The sequence below is a fragment of the Dipodomys merriami genome, unplaced genomic scaffold, assembly GCF_024711535.1.
Source record: "Dipodomys merriami isolate MVZ:Mamm:240054 unplaced genomic scaffold, mDipMer1.0.p SCAF_110, whole genome shotgun sequence".
Classification (NCBI taxonomy): Eukaryota; Metazoa; Chordata; class Mammalia; order Rodentia; family Heteromyidae; genus Dipodomys; species Dipodomys merriami.
The window spans coordinates 995,516-1,009,808 of NW_027202383.1; the positions used below are offsets into that span (position 1 = coordinate 995,516).

At 44.1% G+C, this 14,293-nt stretch overlaps 1 protein-coding gene across 1 annotated transcript in view; it reads left to right on the forward strand.

The window, feature by feature from the left end:
* The first annotated feature begins 2,855 nt into the window (after positions 1–2,855).
* Positions 2,856–14,293, forward strand: part of Taf1b (TATA-box binding protein associated factor, RNA polymerase I subunit B) — a 64,182-nt gene continuing 52,744 nt past the window's right edge. Inside the window, exons 1-5 of the mRNA XM_070015249.1 lie at positions 2,856–2,920; positions 4,557–4,655; positions 9,184–9,271; positions 11,687–11,784; positions 12,221–12,316. Coding sequence (XP_069871350.1) covers positions 2,903–2,920; positions 4,557–4,655; positions 9,184–9,271; positions 11,687–11,784; positions 12,221–12,316 — 399 coding nt within the window. The 5' untranslated portion in view covers positions 2,856–2,902. The remainder of the gene's footprint in view (positions 2,921–4,556; positions 4,656–9,183; positions 9,272–11,686; positions 11,785–12,220; positions 12,317–14,293) is intronic.

Consider the following 14,293-nt stretch of genomic DNA (forward strand, 5'->3'; position numbering starts at 1 on the left):
TTGTTTTTGAGATTATGTATCCCAGGCTGGCCTAGAACTCACAACCCACCCTCCTGCCTAAAGCCATAGTTGCACTCCCATGCTGCACTTCCTCTCCAGGATGATTTCAAAACACTGATTCTTTACAATCTGTTCTCCACATACCCACACATGCTCTTGTGCACTGTGAGTCAGATCTTCTGCCTCCCATCTCACTGGGAATAAAAAAATGCAGAGAGAAAAATGGAAATGACCAACACCATGGTGAGAGAATCTTTTTATTTTGGGGGGTCCAGTTGTGGGGCCTGAACTCCGGGCCTGGGCGCTGTCCCTCAGCTCTTCAGCTCAAGGCCAGCGCTCTACCACTTGAGCCACAGTGCCACTTCCGGCTTTTTTCTTATGTGGTGCTGAGGAATCAAACCCAGGGCCTCAGGCATGCAAGGCAAGCGCTCTACCACTGAGCCACCTTCCCAGCCCCAAGAGAATCTTTTAAGATGAAGCACAAGAGAAGATGTCAGCTCTCATTATTTTTTTGTTTTGTGGTCCTGGGGATTGAATCCAGCCCTTGCACATGCTAAGTGAGCTTTCCACCTCTGAGCCACACCTCAGCCCCTTACTCTAGCACACAAGGCCTTTCTTCCTGATCTGGTCCTGGCAGCCTGTATGAGCCCAAGTACTTCATCGCACTCTGTATACTGGAGTGCTTCTCCCCAAGTCATGCTATGACTGAGCCCTGCACTGCTCCCAAATCTCCTTTCAAATGTCACTGCTGGGCTGGGAAGGTGGCTCAGTGGTAGGTAGAGTGCTTGCCTTGCATGCAGCACAACATAAGCAGAAAAAGCCAGAAGTGGCGCTGTGGCTCAAGTGGTAGAGCGCTAGCCTTGAGCTGAAGAGCTGAGGGACAGCGCCCAGGCCCAGAGTTCAGGCCCCACGACTGACCAAAAAAAAAAAAAAAAAAAAAATGTCACTGGTGTCAGAAGTCTTCCAGAACCCGTCTAAAATAGCAACTCCCACACCTCAACTTGCTGGGCTCTTTGTGTCTTGCATTATTTTTGTTCATAACCGTTTTTTTTCTCATACAACATAGTTTATAGTTACTGATATATTTGTTATATTTATCCTCTACCTAGAGTGTTGGCTTTACAAGTTAGAGGTTTTTGTTGTTGTTCATTGCTCTATTCCCTATAAGAGCTAACACAGAGCCAGGAACACACCTAACACTCCTTGTTTCATGTGGGAAGAAGTCACTGTGTAGCCAGACACCCATGGCTCATGCTTGTAATCCTAGCTTACTCAGGAGACTAAGACCTAAGGTTCTTAGTTCAAAGCCAGCCTAGGCAGAAAAAGTGCGTAAGACTCTTATCTCCAATTAAGCAGCAAAAAGCTGGAATTGGAGCTGTGCTCAAGTGGTAGAGATGGTACCCAGTTCTTTAGTTCAAGTCTTAATACCAGCTCGTGTGTGTGCACGTGCGCGCGCGCACACACACACACTCAGTGAAATCTTTCATGGCATAAATTGTACTAATATTTTCAGTGAAAGTTACTTCAGTCATTTAAATGTTTGGCTCATCATCTGAATATTTCTGCATCACCAGAAGAGTCCTACATGTGTACAATTTACACAAAACCACATATTAATGGAATAGGGACACCCCTTCACTTTTTTCCCTAATGTGTTCTAGAAGAGGCATCAAAATAGAGGTTGTTATTCCGTCACTGCTTTAGATTTGTTCTATTACTATTCTGCATCAAGGACCAACTTCTTTAGCTTCGTTATGACTATGCAACCAGCTACTTCAACATAAAATGTCTTAAAACACAACTACTTAGGGGAAATTACATGCAATCTCCCCTCTCTGGGGAGAGAGGCAGGAAGACTGTGAGTTCCAGGTCAGCAAGGGCTACCCTGTGAGGCTGCCTCAAACACACAACACACAAACAAAAACAACAAGATGAGCCGGGTGCAGGTGGCTCACACCTGTGATCCTCGTTACGTAAAGAGGCTGAGGTCTGAGAACTGCAGTTCAATACCAGCCTGGGCCCAAAAGCCCCTGAGACTTTTATCTACAACTAACTTCCAGAAAGCCAGAAGTGCAGCAGTGGTTCACACCCAAGTGGCAGAGTGCCAGCCTGGAGCACACAGGCTCGGGGAGACCATTAACTTTTTCCACATGTGCTGTTGGCATCTTTCTCTGACCTTTCCTATCGTCTCGAGGGCTTTCGGTGAGACCACCTTTACCTGTCCGAATACTGTTATTTTTGCTCTTCGTCTCCATCGTTCAGGTGTACCGAATTCTTCACCTTTCAAAGAGCCAGCATCAGCCTGCGGAGCCGTCTGCTGGACGTTTCCTTCCTCTCCTCCCTGTCTCTCTGCTCTGGCTTGGGGCTGGTCCGAGGGCCCGGGCCGGCTCCTCGGCTTGCCCCCCCCCTCCCGTCCCCCCCCCCCCGCCCCGAGCTGGGCTTCCCCCCTGGGGCCCTCCTCCACGTCGGGCTCCGTGGTGGTTACTGGAGATAACCTCTCGAACGTTCCTGCCCAGGCTGGCTTCGAACCGCACTCCTCAGCGCTCACCCGAGCAGCTGGGGTTACAGGCGCCCCTGAAAATTTAAAAATCCCAAACAGGACGGTGGCTGTCGCGCGATACCCGCAAAGCCCCGCGCGCTCCCCTCAGAGACCCCGCGCTCGCGCAGCGCGCTCACCGCGCCGCCGCCCCGCACGCGGGTCTCGGAGAATCCCGCGAGGTCGAATCCCGCCGGCACCGCCCCCTTGACTGTCATTGGCTGGCTTCCGTTACGCAAGGGCGTCCGTGCGGCAGAACCTAAAGTGAGGGGCGAAGTTTCCAACCGGAAGTTTCCACCCGCTGCTCCCGGAAGTGTCCTCGCTGCCGGGGTAACGGGACTCCGCGGCTGTGGGGGCGGCGCCGTGATGGACCGAGAGGACGCGGTGAGGAGGCGGGGGAGGGGGAGAAAGCGGCGGGGCCTTGTCCCCGACCGCGGGGGCGAGGGGAGGGAGGTCGAGGCACAGCGGTAGGAAGAGGCCAGCCGGCTCGAGGGCATCTCTGCGAAAGGAGGGCGAGACGCGGGGTGGGCCTGGCGGGCCGCGTGTACGCGGGGGACTTGGGGGGAGGTGGCTCTGGGGAGGGGAGGCCCTGGCGGGGAGGCCCGACCAGGGAGGCTCTGGGCAGGGACACTGGCCAGACGGCTGGAGTGAACGTGGCTAGGGGCGTGTTTAAGGAGAAGGGTGAAGTTCTGGGTTGGTGGGGTGGCCACCCACACAGCTCGGTGTGTATCCAGAGCGACCTGCAGTTCCCTTCCATGCTAAGGTGGGGGGGGGGGGGCTGGAACCCCAGTGCCTGCGAGCAGACACCTGTCTTGGCCATGTCTGCTACAGGGATGTTCAGTTCGGGTTTGGGGACCAGCTCCTTCCTCCAGATGTGTTTTTGTATAACAAGTGTTACGGTAGTTGTCAGTCAATACTGGATCACTGAACAATAGACCCAAGTTGTCAGAGTCGTCACGAATTTTTGAGTTGCTACATAAAGTGCTTCACTTTAGAGCTGTTACACGAATATTCAATAGTTAGAACAATCATAATAAACATCAATAAGTTTGGAATCAAAGTATTTGTGCAAGGCTGGGAAGGTGGCTCAGTGGTAGAGCGCTTGCCTTGCATGCTTAAGGCCCTGGGTTCGATTCCTCAGCACCACATAAGCAAAAAGAAAAAAGCCGGAAGTGGCACTGTGGCTCAAGTGGTAGAGCGCTAGCCTTGAGCTGAAGAGCTGAGGGACAGTGTCCAGGCCCAGATTTCAGGCCCACGACTGAACCCCCCCCCCCAAAAAAAAGATATATTAAAAAAAGTGTGCACAGACACAGCATGATGGTAGAAGGCCTTATAATAGGTAACAAATATTAGTTCAGCTCCACGCTGGTGGTTCAGACTTGTAATCCTAGGTACTCAGGAAGCTGAGATCTGAGGATTGAGGTTTGAAGCCAGCCCAGGCAAGAAAAAAGTTGATGAGACTCTTTATCTCCAATTAACCATCAAAAACCCAGAAGTGAAGGTTTGACTCAAGTATTAGAGCAGCAGCCTTGAGCAAAAAAGAGAAAGGACAGCACCCAGACTTTGTTCATCCCCAGTACAAGTACAAAAAAATGTTAATTGGATAATGAGGGATTGATATCTAGATGCTAAATGGATAAAAATTTGCAACAACCCATACATGTATGCTCTGAGTAGTCACCATGACTTTTGCTCCCTATTGAGTCTCATCACCCAGTCTAGTACACATGTAGTTAATATCCTTTGTACTGCTCAGTGAATGAATCAGAATTTGAAACAACTCCAAAAAAAGTCTAAGTTCCTTTGCACTCTTTTTAGTGTCCTAGAGAAGTTCCAAATGGTATTTCTAATTTTGTCATCTTTTAGGTTCTATTTGGAAGTTCAATTTGTTCAAATGTTTATGATTTTTTTCATGTATTAGGATACAATTGCTAGGAACCCTTTAAGAAGTAAGAGCCAAAGGGTTTAGATATATGTGTTGAAGGTGGTTTGATAGTAACATCTCTGTGTTCTCTCATAGAAAGAGTTTAAAGAACGCTGTTCCCAGTGTGCTGCTGTCTCCTGGGGTCTCACTGATGAAGGCAAATATTACTGCACTTCTTGCCACAATGTTACAGAGGTAAGTCACAGATACCATTTATGAATTCACTTTTGTTTTTGAAATTGCAGTTTTAACATGACATATACCTAGTTTGTCCCATATTGATGTGTTTTAATCACTTGCACCATTTCCAAATTCCGAGAATATAAGTCATTTTCAAGTGCTCACTCTTGATTTAAGGCATTTGTAAACAGATCAAGAATGATATTTTGGGAGTATGTGTGAGCCACATTTATAAATTTTTGATACTGTATGATATAAGGAGAAATAATTAGCATTGTAGTTAGAAAGTGATGCATTCATTTTTATTGGTATGTAAGAGTTTTAAATGTGTTGCACTAGCTTAGTGATTCAGAAGATGAAATGTGAAAAAAACATTAGGAGTATTGGAAATGTCCTTCATTATTATTTTGTCTTTGTGTAGTACCTTATAAGTGTTTTTGTTAGTTTGGTGGTACTAGACGTTAAACTCTGGGGCCTTGCACATGCTAGGCAGGTGCTCTACCACTTGAGCCATGCTTCCAGGTCTTTTTGCTTCAGTTGTTTTTCCAGTAGAGTCTTATGTTTATGTTTTGGCCAGTCTGGAGCATAGTCTTTTATTTATACTTCCCATATAGCTGGAATAACAGGTACATGCTGTCATGCCCATATTTTTTTGTGTGTGGTTGTGTGCTGGGTCTGGGTGCTGTCCCTTAGTTTTTTTCACTTAAAGCTGGTGCTCTACTTCTTGAGCCATATACACACTTCTGGCTTCTGGGTGGTGAATTGAAGATAAAAATCTCACAGACTCTTCGGCCCAGGCTAACTTCAAAGTACAGTCTTCAGATCTCAGCTTCACATGTAGCCAGGATTACAGGTCTGAGCCACTGGCACCCAGCCAACTTTTTAAAAATTGATTCAGATGAGATCTCTTGAACTTTTTGCCTAGGCTAGTCTTAAGCTAGAAGCCTCCTAAATCTATGCCTCCTGAATAGCTAGATTTATAGTTGTGTACCACCAAACCCAGCAACAAAATGATTTCTTATCTCATTTCCTCCTTATGAGATATGGTGTTATAAATATATATTCATAGATAGAACAAGTGGGGCTCACAAATTGGGTTTGCCAAAGTCACACAGTGTTGAGGCAAGACTTGAACCTGAGTTTTCCAACTCCAGGCTTCATTTTACCTCATCACACCTGTTTCTTCAAATAGATACTGTCTGGTGTGACCTTGGTAGATGGGCTACCTTCACCTGGGAGTTTACATCCTGTTCTGGTGGCCATAGCTTCAGGCCAGTATAACCAAAATAATCAAGGGTTTGGACAGTTTGCTGCTAGACAGGCTAACCATGTCAGGATGCTTCTCCGTAGAGAAGGATTTGCTGAAAATCTACTGAGCCAGGTAGAACAAATTCACCTTCACCATAAAGTTAAGGAAGTCAGGTTGGGACAAGTAAATGTGACTGAGCTTTAGCATGTTGTGAAAGGGGCTAACTTCCCTTCCTACTTTAAGAAATTAAAACCTGGCGACTCCTCTTTGGGGGCCTTTTACAAATCCAGAGTTTTGCTTCTTTCCTTAAAATAAACTTATTCTGCTTATTTACTTATTTAGCCTGTCATGGGGCTTGAACTCAGGGCCTGGGCACTGTCTCTGAGCTTCTTTGGCTCAAGGCTAGTGCTCTACCACTTGAGCCACAGTGCCACTTCAGGCTTTTTTCTGTTTGTGTAGTGCTGAGGAATCAAACTCAGGGCTTCATGCATGCTAGGCAAGCACTCTACTACTGAGCTACATTCCCAAACCTCTGTTTACTCTAAAAAGAAAGAAAGAAATAAAAAACCTGGTCAAAGTCTATGAAACAAGTGAAACAAATTTCCCTTGAGAAAAGTAGGTTATTTAGCTTACAACTCTGTCCCATGACGGTTTCCCGCAGCATAGTAATCTTTCTGCAGAGTGTAGGGAATGCTCATGGTCTCCTTACTAAGATAGGGTATTAACAAGATACATACTTACCAAAGAAATTGTTCCGGTGATGGTAAGCATTTTCTTGATTATGGCAATGATTTTATGGATATACACCCATGTAGCTCAAAATATATGTGTGTGTGTGTATATATATATGAGTGTGTGTGTGTGTGTGTGTGTGTACATACACAAATGCTCAGATTGTGCACTTGATATGTACTCACTGTGGTCCTCTCCTTTAATTAGTGTTAATGCACACTGAGTAGTATTACTTACTGTTACCTTTGTACTGCAAAAATGCACATGGGGAAGTGGCGCTGTAGCTCAAGCGGTAGAGCGCTCGCCTTGAGCTGAAGAGCTGAGGGACAGCGCCCAGGCCCAGAGTTCAAGCCCCACAACTGACAAAAAAAAAAAAAAATGCACATGGGGGGCTGGGAAGGTGGCTCAGTGGTAGAGCGCTTGCCTTGCATGCATGAGGCCCTGGGTTCGATTCCTCAGCACCACATAAGCAAAAACAAAAAAAAAATGCACATGAGAAGGAAGATTGTGTCTTAAGGAACTATTTGAAAGATCCTAATACCATTACCTAGCTCTGCATATCAAAGACTGTCAGCCTACAAGGAGTAAGTTGTCAAGAATGTATAGCTCTAGGAAGTGGCGCTGTAGCTCAAGTGGTAGAGCGCTCGCCTTGAGCTGAAGAGCTGAGGGACAGCGCCCAGGCCCAGAGTTCAAGCCCCATGACCGACAAAAAAAAAACAAAAACAAAAACAAAGAGTGTATAGCTCTTGAAGGTAGGAAACATATATGTGTGTGTGTACATGTATGTGCATATGTAGAACATATGTATGTGTGCACATAAGTATAGAGAGAACCCAGTGCTTCAAATTAGGGGAGCACTCTACCACTGAACATTCTCAGCCCCAACCCATCTTTTATGGAGAAGATAATCCTAGCTCGGGGCCTCCCTTCCATACAGTGGGCAAATCTGTTGCACAAATTCAGTGGTTACTTTATGGCCATGCAGGCATGCTCATAACATAGAATGTGATGTGAAGGGTGCTCCTTGGAGTGAGGTAGTGTTGAAATCCTCAGGTGGGGAGGGGCCAGTGAGACAGTGGTTACAACTATGAAACATGGAGGTTGTGGTACAGCTTGCTGTAACTATTGCTCTGTTGCTGTCATCGTCCTCCAGTTTACTCTATATGTCTTGCAGGTCCAGGCCTTCTGTCTAATCTGAGCAAAGGCATTCTGAGTTGGTAAAAGAACAAATTTATCTCTGGGTTTTTTGTTTGTGCCAGTCCTAGGGCTGGAACTCAGGGACTAGACACTTTCCCTGAGCTTTCATGCTCAAGGTTAGCACTCTACTACTTGAGCCACAACTCCACTTTGATTTTTGGTGGTTAATTGCAGATAAAGTCTCATGGACCTTCCTGTCTGGGGTGGCAAACTATGATCCTCAGCTCTCAGCTTTCTGAGTCACTAGGACTACAGCTGTGAGCCACCAGTACCAGCTTATCCCAGTGTGTTTTACACAGGAAAAAAAGAATGAGGTCTTAAATTATGTTTTAGACAAGTAGATCTTTTTTCAAGAATTTTGTGGGTATTTAATAAAATGTTTATTTTACTTACTCATTAATTTTGTGCTGGTCCTGGGGCTTGAAGTCAGAGTCTGGGGCGCTGTCCCTGAGCTTTTTCACTCAAGGCTAGTGCTCTACCACTTTGTACCACTACTTCACTTCCATTTTTCTGGTGGTTAATTGGAGATGAGAGTCTTACGAACTTTTCTGTCCAAGCTGCTTTGAACCCTGATCCTCAGATTTCAACCTCCTGAGTAGCTAAGATTATAGGTGAGAGCCACTGGCACCTGGGCTTGTTCCTGAGCTTTTCCCCTCTAGACTAGTGTTCTACCATTTGAGCCACAACTCCATTTTTGGCTTTTGGTGGTTCATTGAAGATCAGAGTCTCATGTACTTTCCTACTTGGGTTGACTTTGAACTCAATCCTTCAGATATCCTAAATTGTTAGGATTACAGATATGAACCACTGGCGCCCAGCTTAATAGATTCTTGTAATGATTATAAGAGCAATGCACAGGCTTATTGGAGAAAATTTGGAAATTGTGAAGATGAAAACCCCTACCACCAGTGATCTCAATACACAGTTTAGTAACAGCTTCCTATTCTAAGCTGTCTCTGTCCCTCTCCCCTTTCGCTTCTCCCTCTCTCTTCCCCTCTCCTTCTCTCCCTCTTTCTGTGTACAGGAGGGGAAAGGGAGATTTGTATTAATAATTTTTCCTGTTATTGTAAATGTGCAGATATTTTCATTGACTATGTAAATATTCCACATATAATCGTTCCAGTAATTTAATTACTTTTAGCTCCAGTTTGGGATTCCTATTTTAGAAGTGGATACATTTTTAATTAAAAAGCAACTTAAGGATTAACCAGAATGTTACAATTTATATAATTTTCCTTATGTTATGGTAAGTAGTCTAATTACTTACAATTTGAATCCTTGATACTTCCCAGAAACATATTGGAAAACTTGTGCTTAGGGGGATGTAAAACTTTCTTCTAAACTGCCTGTTTTTGTTTCCCACAGAGATCTAAGGAAGTTACAGACACAGGGGCTATTCCAAATGCCAGGATAAAAGCCATCAGCAGGGGGCAGAAAAACAAAAAAAAGCTTGGTAAGACCCTAATATGTGCTTACTGTTCTTTATTTCAAATGAATGTTGAATCTTTAACATAGAGTGGAATTTTAAGTAGATTCCAGAGCAAATTCCAGATCTGAAAGCATATAATACAGTATAGAATTATGGTAAAGTCGGAAGCAGTGTGTGTGTACAAAAACCCTGCTTCTGTCGGTGAGTTGCATTTCCAGTAGAGCAACTATTATGCAAAAGACAATAATAGCAAAGGGGCATTTCTTCTTTTTCTCTGCTGGCATAGATTCTTCTATTATTGCCTCTGAATATGACTTTCTGTGTTTTTGAAGCAAAATGCTTATTTTCCAAATTGATTTGCCAATGGAATTATCAGGTTGGGTGACTTAAACATGATATTCAACTTTCAGAAACTCGCATTTTTCATACTGAATTTTGAACAAATAGGGAAGCTTGTTTTCCCTTACAACAGCCTTAGCGTGAGTATGCATAGAAAGATCACTTGTTGCATTAGTCCCATGTCTCTGTGATGAGCCAACCCTGCGTCTGAGGCGCAGGGTTTCTGTCCTTGGGCTGCCTGCCTAGGACCAGCTTCTCAAGTGTGGAACCAGGGTAATGTTAATAGTAGATTCTTCTACTAGTAACAAAACCTTTTAGGAGGTTTTTTGCTTTGCTTTTTTTTTTTTTTTTTTTTTTTGTCTTTTTGTCTGGTGACATTCGGGGAATGAAGAGGGTGTAGTCCTCTGCCATGTGCAGGGAGAAGGGACCTGGGAGTCAGCACCACTGCACAAGCTGTGTGTTAAAGTCCTCGCTGATACGCTTCTCAGAGTTACAGTATTTGACGATAAGGAATAAAAGATTTTAACATTTGTCTAACGGGCCTTTACAGTAAACAGTACCTGTGTTCTGTTTGGTGACAGGTTTCTTTATAATCTCTTAGGGTTGTTTTAAGGGTTCACAAAAATAGCCTGCTTAAAATGCCCAGCACACAGTTGGCACCTAGGCAGACCTTCCCTGGATTTTAGTTTTTCCCTGTAACTTAGGACCAGTTCCATAAGAACAGAATGGCGTTGAACCGTTATTTTGTTTTTGTTTTTATTTTCTGTTCTTATTCCTCTGTCCTGTACCATCAGCTCTTGGCTCTTGATATTTGCTTATTCACTCACCAAATATTCCAAAGTGGAAGAAAATCTTTGGACGCAATGACAGTACTTTCATATACAATTCTTCTAGGTATTGTTTAGAAATACGTTTTTAAGCCAGGCATGAAGACTCACACCTGTAATCCCAGTTACTCAAGTGGTAGAGATCAGAAGGATCTCAGTTTGAGAGTGGCCTAGGTAAAAGGTTGAGAGTCCTCAACTCAACAAACAAGCCTAGTTTGGTGCATGCTTATAGTCCTACCTGTGCATGAGGCATACATAGGAGTATCATTGTTCCAAGCCTATCTGAAAAATAACCCAAAACAAAAAGGATTGGAGGCGTGCTTCAAGTGGTAGAGTACCTGCTTAGCAAACCTAAGGCACTGAATTCAAACTTGAGTACCACCATCACCAAAAAAGAAAAACCCAATAAGCTCCTCTCCCACTTTCTCTCCCCCCCTTCCTTCCTTCCTTCCTTCCTTCCCTCCCTCCCTCCTTCCTTCCTTCCTTCCTTCTTTCTTTCCTTCTTTTTTTCTTTCTTCCTTTCTTCCTTTCTTTCTTTTGTGCTTGAACTCAGGGCCCAGGAGCTGACCCTGAGCTTTTTTGCTCAAGGCTAACCATCTACCACTTGAGCCACAGCTCTTCACCATTTTTGTGTGTGTGGTGGTAAGTTGGAGATAAGAGTCTCTCGGACTTGCCTGACAAGCATACCTTTGAGCGTGATCTTCAGATGGCAGCCTCCTGAGTAGCTGCAATCACAGGTGTGAGCCACCAGTTCTCGCTCATATTTTGTAACTTAGATTTTATTTGTTTGTGTTTTTTTTTTTAATGCCAATTGTGGGGCCTGAACTCTGGGCCTGGGCGCTGTCCTCCAGCTCTTCAGCTGTAGACCAGCGCTCTACCACTTGAGCCACAGCCCCACTTCTGGCTTTTTCTGTTTATGTGGTGCTGAGGAATCAAACCTAGGGCCTCATGAATGCAAGGCAAGCACTCTACCACTGAGCCACCTTCCCAGCCCTATTTGTTTTGTTTTTAAACACAAGACTTTTTCTGTTTTTTGAAGTTAATATTTTTTTAAACTTTAGATAATTGGAAATAAACTCATAAATTATAAAATGCTTAGTTTTAATATGCCTGTACAAATTTACCAGATTGGAAGAGAAGGGAAGAATAGAATAGAAACACTTTTCAAAGAAGGGTAGAAAAGAATTTCAAGCTGGTTAACAGATTGTAAGTGTACATGAACATAACAGTAAATCAGGGTACAAATGTGTAAAATACGTTGTTTGTCATTTAGAGAAAGGCTGTGATTGGTATGTGTGTGAAGGTTTTCAGTACATACTTTATCACCAAGCAGAAGCCCTGAAGACCCTCGGAGTAGGCCCAGAGTTAAAGGTAAGTCTGTCTGTCCAGATGTTAGCTTTACATTTCATTGCTTGAAGAGGAGGGTTCAGAGTAGACTAAGGAGGGACCAGTCCTAACACCAGTGGCTTGCCCTGACCAGAAAGGAGTCATGTGTAAATTGTTTCCTTTTCTGATCCTTAATTTACTAAATGAATAAAAGGAGGAGCTTCTGTCAGGTGATCTTAATGTGTTCCTTCTCTAAAATCTAAGATTAAGAGGGATCTTTTGAAGCCTGGAGTTTAACCCTCAGCACTAGGAAAAGAAAGGACCCAGTGTTTCCCATATACGTGATAGTGATGAGGATCTTCTAAGGGAAAAGCAGACGTGTCTGCATTCAGGCAAAGGCAGTAGTGAAGGACAGGAGATTCTCTGGTCCAGATGTGCCTGTATGTGTCACCATACTCTCAACCACCACTTCTTTCTTTAGAATGAAGTTTTACATAATTTCTGGAAGCGCTACCTTGAGAAGAGCAAGCAGGCATATTGTAAAAACCCAGTATATACCAGTGGAAGGCAAGCGAAGGTAGGCCACGAGTCTGAACCGGGAGTGAGACGAAGTGATGTTGGGCTTGTGTTTCGTTTGTGTCTGTGATTGTAATGCTTGTCAGGACTAACCTGACAAAAGACTTCTTGTCAGAAGAGACTTCTGGTATAGACCAGAAGAAGCTTTCCTGATCGAGACATTGGAATGCAGTGTACACTATGTGAAACATGAAGAAATGTAAATATATATATATATATATATATATATATATATTTTTTTTTTTTTTTTTTTTTTTTTGTCGGTCGTGGGGCTTGAACTCGGCCTGAGCACTGTCCCTCAGCTCTTCAGCTCAAGGCTAGCACTCTTCCACTTGAGCTACAGTGCCACTTCCAGTTTCTGGTGGTTTATTGGAGATAAGAGTTTCTTGGACTTTTCCTGCCCAGGCTGGCTTTGAACCGTGATCCTCAGATCTCAGCCTCCTGAGTAGCTAGGATTACAGGCGTGAGCCACCGGCGCCCGGCTAACATGAAGAAATTTGTTTTTTAATTGTGAAAATACTGTACAGAGGAGTTACAATTACATGGGCAAGATAATGAGTACATTTCTTATCAAGCATTGTTGCCTCCTCTTTGTTTCCCCTTCCTATCCCTTCCCATCTCCTTCCCCCTCCCCCAGAAAATTTTAAATTAACTTTACAGATGGGAGCTAAAGGGATTTCTCCTCCCTCCCTTCCTCAACCTTGCCCTTTCTCAGCTGCTGAGACTCGAACCCAGGGCCTTGTATTAAGCAAGCACTCTACCACTACACTGTACCCCCAGCCTAGAAGCGGAAAAAAATTACATCACAGTGCTAGTAGAAGTGTTTTTGCCTGTGTTACTCCTTCGCATGATATCTACTTTACCTGGCATTTTAAGATAGAGCTCAGTTATCTCTTTTCAGAATCTTTGATGTGAAGGAAAACAAATCTGGGTGCCCCCCCCCCCATTGCCAGCAGAGCATATATATTTTTAGGAGTTTGTTTTTAACTACTTCATAAACATACCAGAGATTTTTTTTTTCTTTTTGTCAGTCATGGGCTTGAACTCTGGGCCTGAGCACTGTCCCTCAGCTCTTCAACTCAAGGCTAGCTCTCTACCACTTGAGCCACAGTGCCACTTCTGGTTTTCTGGTGGTTAATTAGAGGTAAGAGTCTTGCAGACTTCCTTGCTTGGGCTGGCTTTGAAACTCTATCCTCAGATCTCAGCCTCCTGAGTAGCTAGTTTTACAGGCGTAAGCCACCAGTGCCTGGCTACTTTATTTTTTTATAATGGTCTGTGCTTGAACTCAGGGTCTGGGCACTGTCCCTTCTCAAGACTGGCATTCTGCCACTTGAGCCACAGCTTTACTTCTGGCTTTTTGCTGGTTAATTGGATGTAAAGGTCTCATGCCTGGGCTGTGTGCATATCCTGATTCTTAGATATTACAGGTGTAAGTCACTGGTGTCCTACAAATTGTTTGTTTGTTTTTCTTTTTCTTTCTTTTCTTTTTTTTTTTTTTTTTTGGGTCCGGTTGTGGGGCCTGAACTCTGGGCTGGGGCACTGTCCCTCAGCTCTTCAGCTCAAGGCTAGCGCCCTACCACTTGAGCCACAGCGCCACTTCCGGCTTTTTTCTTTTTGCTTATGTGGTGCTGAGGAATCGAACCCAGGGCCTCGTGCATGCAAGGCAAGCGCTCTACCACTGAGCCACCTTCCCAGCCCGGGAAATGTCCTTTTTAAGATATGAAGCCATTAGTTTAAAGAAGCTTAAGGAAAGTTACTTCAGTTTACTAGAAAATTACAACGTGTAATAATAATAGTTATGACACTATCCTCTTGGTATTTTCTTGACATGTATTTGTCAAGAAATACTTGTATGTGATTTTTAGGTGACACTTTATAAAAGGAAAATATTTTCCAGGCTAATAATAACTTGATCTTAAAATCTCGTAGCTTAGGTATTTAGGGTTTTTTGTTTGTTTGTTTGTTTTTGGTCTGGGGC